Raw genomic sequence first — 7,252 nt, forward strand, 5'->3', positions numbered from 1 at the left:
CGACATCAATAAGGAGTATAGAATTTAATATGTACTAAATCTACCTGAGTTACTTGATGTAATACACATTGTGCGAGTTTAATGCTACAAGTTTTGTTCTCACAAATATTCATCTTCCTTGTTCAATTTATAAAGTCAACTTTTAAAATATTTCGTTCTAGTACAATTTAAATTTAAATTTTTATGTTTTTAAAAACATAAACATTGACTTTAATCCAAAGTCAATTAGTCATGTGTGAGAAGAAAGGTAAGCTCTTAAATTTAACATTAAATAATTATTCACAGCTGGTTGATCTTCCAATAAAAAAAAAAGAAAAAATAGAAAGTAAATGGCTTATCATTTTCTTAAAATAATTACTCATTAATATTTCAATAAATCAAGTAATTATTAGAAAGGAAAAACTATCCAACAGTCTCGTTTTCAATGACCATGTAATGGGTAAACATTTATTATAGATAATGTTGTGAATATTTTGCGTATAATTTCCTGACTAATAAATAGAGTCGACATAATTTTTTTAATAAAAAATTAAAAATTTACCAAATTACCTTGTAAATTTTTTTATTGAATTCACAATTAATTTATATCAAAAAGTAATATTTAAAATTTCACTTTACCTTACAAACAATTTAATTTTAATATTATTTTCACACAAAAATTAACTTTTCTTTATAGGTCTCTATGAAAATAATATCTATTTAAGGATATTAAATTTCTAAAATTTAACTAAAGGTCTTTCTAAATTAACTAATTATTAGCTATAGTTGAAGATTCAATTTAAACCAAACCAATTGAACTAAACTAATCAATTTTTAAAATTCAAAATTAAAATCAAAACAAACCGATTTAATTAAAATAATCAATATTTTTTAAAAAAAATAAACTTTAGAATAAATCAAATTAAAATTTTGAATAAGTTCGATTCGGTTGATTATTTGTATTTGAATAGATATTTTGCTCACCCTATTGTTAACCCGAATTAATTGACTCTAATTTTTTTGAAGTAAAGTTGAAATTGGGAAATGGAAATTAGAGATACATTTCTTTTTCTGCAAATTTGGAAAAGGAAAAGGCATAGTTGCATAAATTTCTATATCATTTTTTTTTGGCATCCGCTTAAAATATGCCAAGCAGTAAACGAAACGTTTAGGTCAGAAGTAATTCATTCCATAATTAATTACGCGATTATTTAATAACCTCCATCGACGCGGAAGCCATAGCATAGAATTTAATAACTATGTTGGTGTGAACTGTGAACAGGTGCATATCTATTTATGTATTATAGTAACGTATAGGCATCGCATCTCTATATACATGAAGGACAAACATTAGAACTCTCAATCGATAGAATTAAGCATATCCATATGGCCGTGGAAAGAAACGGGGAGCGCATGCCCACAGCCATAAACGGCTCCTTAGAGATCGACGTCGGTGATCATTCACGCGACGAGTTTCTCGACGACGATGGCCGTGCAAAGCGTACTGGTAATAATATATATTTCTATAAATTTTAACTTCTTGATTTGTAAATGGAGTGAAGGGATATCATATATTTATATTTATAGGGACAATGGTCACTGCAAGTGCTCACATCATCACGGCGGTGATTGGGTCAGGAGTGCTGTCGCTGGCCTGGGCCACGGCTCAGTTGGGTTGGATCGCCGGACCAGTTGTTCTCTTCATCTTCGCTCTCGTCACCTGGTACTGCTCCATCATGCTTGCAGATTGCTACAGGAGTCCTCAAGGGAAGAGAAGCTACAGCTACAAAGATGCTGTCGAGGCCATTCTAGGTAAAAAAATAAAATTGTTAACAAAGAAGTAGCTATTCAAAAGCGTCGTGAATAGCTAGTTGTTAATGATATATTCGTTTATTGACAGGGAGCGTTTACTGTAAGTTCTGCGGATGGGCACAGTACGTAAATCTGGTTGGAGTTTCCATCGGCTACACCATCACAACCGCTATTAGCATGGGGTATCCATCCATCCATCCATCCATATCTGATATCTGTTACTTTAAACGCATGCAATATAATCACAGTGGTGGGATGCAGGGCGATCAAGAAGTCCCACTGCTTTCACAAGAACGGCCAAAATGCGACGTGCGAAGTGTCGACGACGATGAATATGATCATCTTTGCGGTCATCCAAATACTGCTCTCCCAGTTGCCTAATTTCCACAAGATCTCGTGGCTCTCCATTGTGGCATCGATCATGTCCGTGGCTTACTCCAGCATCGGCCTCGGCCTCTCTGTGTCCAAAATAGCAGGTTTCTAATTGTCTGCACCCACCCACCCACCGAGCTTTTCACATAACTCGATCCCGCAATTAATGCATGCATGTATGTGTATCTAGCTAGCTAACACGGTATCTGCTTGATTTGGTACTACGCAGAGGGACCTCAGGCGACGACCACTCTCACAGGAGTCGTAGTGGGGGTGGATGTCACAGCGACTGAAAAACTTTGGAGAACATTTCAGTCTCTCGGAAACATAGCCTTTGCTTACTCTTATTCCAACGTTCTCATTGAGATCCAGGTACGTACATTAGTTATGCATGAATTGCATTCAAGTTAAAAATGAGCATGGATGCAGTTAAAAATTTAGTCAGCAGAAAATTTATTGCTAAATGCCGAAACTTTATCTTCATTGATCTGCGAGGAGTTTGGTGAGGAAGTGGTTCGAGTGTAATTGAATAAGCATGCATATATGCATGCTTAAATTGACTCACTTTGACTTAATTATATAGGACACTCTGCGATCAAGCCCTCCGGAGAACCAGGTGATGAAGAAGGCCTCCTCCATAGGAGTTTCCACCACCACGATGTTTTACATGGCGTGTGGACTTCTGGGCTATGCAGCTTTTGGAAACAGTGCGCCAGGCAACTTCTTAACTGGGTTCTACGAACCATTTTGGCTCATCGATATTGCCAACATTTGCATTGTCATTCATCTCGTCGGTGCTTATCAGGTACATGCCCTGATAAATTCTTCCATTGCTTCTAATATTTGGATCACAAATTCAACTTTTTGATTAAAAAAAAGGACATTGGCTCCACTATAAGACCCACCGTTCATTGAACGGAGCAAAACAGAGACTACCTGACATGGACAATATATTCCAGAACTGAGAGTCTGAGACCTAATACCATACGAGCTGTGGACTCTTTGAACTACTAATACCATACGAGCTGTAGACATTGGGCATCCTCACCTAACCTCATGACTAAAGCTACAAGTTTTGAATCTCAATTTAATTTGTATACGTAAATTATATCGCAGGTATTTGCTCAACCATTTTACCATTTCATCGAAACTTGGAGCAGAAACCGTTGGCCGGATAGCCGCTTCCTAACATCAGAGCATGTTGTCAAAGTTCCATTGCTGGGTGATTTTCCCCTCAGTATTTTTCGGCTGACCTGGAGAACTCTTTACGTCATTGTCACAGCTGTTGTCGCCATGATCTTCCCTTTCTTCAATGATTTCTTGGGTCTGATAGGAGCTATATCATTCTGGCCGCTGACTGTGTTTTTACCCGTGGAGATGTACATCGTGAGAGCAAAAATTCCAAGGTTCTCTTCGACGTGGAATTGGCTCAAGATCCTGAGCACGATCTGTCTGTTAGTGTCACTGATGGCCGCCTGTGGGTCTGTTCGAGGACTTATTCAGAGCGTTCAACATTATCAACCTTTCAAAAGCTCCTGAGAAGCAAGACAAATCCAGCTGTTAAAATTCAGCATAGTTTAAACTTACAAATTATGATCTCTCAATGCTGTTTACTCGTGTTATAGAACTTACAAATTGTGCTTAGTGGATTTTCATTCACTAACAGTAGAATAAAGAACTAATATTCAAATTGATTCAAATGTCAAACCCTAACTTTAAGTTGAATTGTTTCTTCGAAATCAGATTCCATATGCCACTTGAAAAATGGAACATTTGCTTTTCTAGCACCAACATCATCAGTAAAAGCGAAAATGATGCCATTTGCCCATGTTTTTTGAATGCAAAAATACATTGCTGTCTCCTTGGATAACTTTGATAATTATTAAAATTACCATGCCATTAAGTGAAAGAAATGTATTCATTTCCACATAAGAGTTGCAAATTTGCTCACAAGTATTGTAAATGGATTGAAAACACAAGTGAATTAGCTTGGGAATTGTTTTAAAACGTCATTACAAGGTAGGTAACAAATATTGAAAGATAGACATAAAAATAAAGTATTTAGACTCAAGAAGGTAGGTAACAAATATTGAAAGATAGACATAAAAATAAAGTATTTAAACTCAAGAAGGTAGGTAACAAATATTGAAAGATAGACATAAAAATAAAGTATTTAGACTCAAGAAGGTAGGTAACAAACACTAGAAAATTAAGCTTGGTAGTAATCTGCAATGTCAAAAAAAAAAAAAATCAAGTTATTTCTGTACAATAATGCATATAGATGTCTATAAGGCTAACTTTTTTTTCTTTCTTTTTTTACATATAGGATGGAACAATGTCCAATGACACAAGTGCCATTATTATGACCTAGCTAAAATGTAGTGTTACTATCGCCAAAGCTAATTATATTTCGTTTTACTAGCCAAGCTTTTACAATTGAAACCTACAAAGAAACAAATATAAATGTTAAGTGTTGCAGATAAAAATGAGATAGCAAGATGACATCGAAAAAAGATAAGGCATGTCGCTGGCTTGGGCCACGAATCAGTTGGGTTGGATCGCTGGACCACATGCTCTCTTCATCTTCACTAACACGATTATTTAATTAACTTCATTGACATGTAGGTCATAGCATAGAATTCACATCTATACATACAAGAACAAACATTAGTACTCTCGATCGAAAGAATTAAACATTTCCATATGGTCGTTGAAAGAGACGGGGAACGCACACCCACAGTCATAAATGGCTCCTTAGAGATCGATCGTGTCTCTTTTACAATCAATACTTTAGTTGTTAATTGTTGATTGTATTTTTTAAAATTTATTATATGTTGTCAATTTATTAACGCTTTTTTATTATGAACAGGAGTATTGTATAATTTCTAAATTACTTATATTTCTTAGTGTCAAAGTAATTTCGGTATACCAAAAGTTTTGGTATAATGAAATCTTCAGTATGACCGGTATGCAATTTATAATGTATCAAAGTTTCAGTATATCGAATTTTCGATATACCAAATTTTCAATATATTGAATTTTCGGTATGGTATCAGTACAATTATTTTTATACTAAATTTTTGGTATGATATACGATATCGTATATAAAATTTAATATACCATACCAAATCAACCCTAATTTAGTGGCTTTAAATTTAAAAGAAACTGTCAAATTCTCAAATTAGAATTCAAATTATAACTTGCATCTCACAAGAAGCCACGAGATATGATATATCCCCACAAATATACTTATATTTATCTATTATTTATTTTTACGTTTACTAGACCATATATAATTGTATACCGGACAAGCAAACATAATAGATAGAGTGTCCCAACTACTCAAGTTTAATAGTTTAAAATTGCACTGTATTGATGTACAACACATTCCACATTTTTTTTGTGCTATAATTTTTATTTGTCACAAATATTCATTTTCTTAATTTGTACAATTTACATAAATATTCATTTTAGTAATAGTTAAATTTTATAACTATTACTAAAGGGTTGTAATGTTAAAGGGCGTTTCCTAGCTAACGCTCTGTCAGGATGTCCAGGTCGGAAATTTTGATGGGTTACTCGGGCAAGGGGCCTAGGTCAGGAGTTCATAACGGATGCTCGGTCAAGATGATCTGTCTGTTAGTGTCACTGATGGCCGCCTGTGGGTCTGTTCGAGGACTTATTCAGAGCGTTCAACATTATCAACCTGTCAAAAGCTCCTGAGAAGCAAGACAAATCCAGCTGTTAAAATTCAGCATAGTTTAAACTTACAAATTATGATCTCTCAATGTTGTTTACTCGTGTTATAGAACTTACAAATTGTGCTTAGTGGATTTTCATTCACTAACAGTAGAATAAAGAACTAATCTTCAAATTGATTCAAATGTCAAACCCTAACTTTAAGTTGAATTGTTTCTTTGAAATCAGATTCCATATGCCACTTGAAAAATGGAACAATTGCTTCTCTAGCACCAACATCATCAGTAAAAGCGAAAATGATGCCATTTGCCCATGTTTTTTGAATGCAAAAATACATTACTGTCTCCTTGGATAACTGTGATAATTAGTCAAATTACCATGCCATTAAGTGAAAGAAATGTATTCATTTCCACAGCAGAGTTGCAAATTTGCTCACAAGTATTGTGAATGAATTGAAAACACAAGTGAATTAGCTTGCGAACTGTTTTAAAACGTCATTACAAGATAGGTAACAAATATTGAAAGATAGACATAAAAATAAAGTATTTAGACTCAAGAAGATAGGTAACAAACACTAGAGAATTAAGCTTGGCAGTAATCTGAAATGTCAAAAAAAAAAAAAATCAAGTTATTGTTGTACATTAATGTATATAGATGTCTATAAGGCTAACTTTTTTTCTTTCTTTCTTTCTTTTTATACATATAGGACGGAACAATGTCCAATGACCCAAGTGTCAATATTATTACCTAGCTAAAGTGTAGTGTTACTATTGCCAAAGCTAATTATATTTCGTTTTACTAGCCAAGCTTTTAAAATTGAAACCTACAAAGAAACAAATACAAGTGTTAAGTGTTGCAGATAAAAATGAGATAGCAAGATGACATCGAAAAAAGTTAAGGCATGTCGCTGGCTTGGGCCACGACTCAGTTGGGTTGGATCGCAGAACCACTTGCTCTCTTCATCTTCACTAACACGATTATTTAATTACCTTCATCAACATGTTGGTCATAGAATAGAATTCACATCTATATATACAAGAACAAACATTAGTACTCTCAATCGCAAGAATTAAACATTTCCATATGGTCGTTGAAAGAGACGGGGAACACACGTCTACAGTCATAAATGGCTCCTTAGAGATCGATCGTGTTTCTTTTACAATCAATACTTAGTTGTTGTTAATAGTTGATTGTATTTTTAAAATTTTATTATTTGTTGTCAATTTATTAACATTTTGTTATTATGAACAGGAGTATTGTATGACTTCTGAATTAGTTATATTTTTTAGTGTCAAAGTAATTTCGGTATACCATAATTTTTGGTATAATGAAATCTTCGGTATGGTTGGTATGCATTTTATAATGTATTAAAGTTTCGGTATACCGAATT

The 7,252-nt window shown here is 34.0% G+C and overlaps 1 protein-coding gene across 1 annotated transcript; it reads left to right on the plus strand.

The window, feature by feature from the left end:
• Window positions 1–1,365: 1,365 nt before the first annotated feature.
• LOC122041321 (amino acid permease 6-like) lies at window positions 1,366–3,702 on the plus strand. The gene is made up of 7 exons (XM_042600963.1): window positions 1,366–1,486; window positions 1,567–1,791; window positions 1,880–1,973; window positions 2,053–2,267; window positions 2,393–2,535; window positions 2,747–2,968; window positions 3,280–3,702. Exons 1-7 carry the CDS (start codon window positions 1,366–1,368, stop codon window positions 3,700–3,702), a joined length of 1,443 nt encoding a protein of 480 aa, XP_042456897.1.
• The last annotated feature ends 3,550 nt before the right edge of the window (window positions 3,703–7,252 follow it).

The sequence above is a fragment of the Zingiber officinale genome, chromosome 1B (assembly GCF_018446385.1).
Source record: "Zingiber officinale cultivar Zhangliang chromosome 1B, Zo_v1.1, whole genome shotgun sequence".
NCBI lineage: Eukaryota > Viridiplantae > Streptophyta > Magnoliopsida > Zingiberales > Zingiberaceae > Zingiber > Zingiber officinale.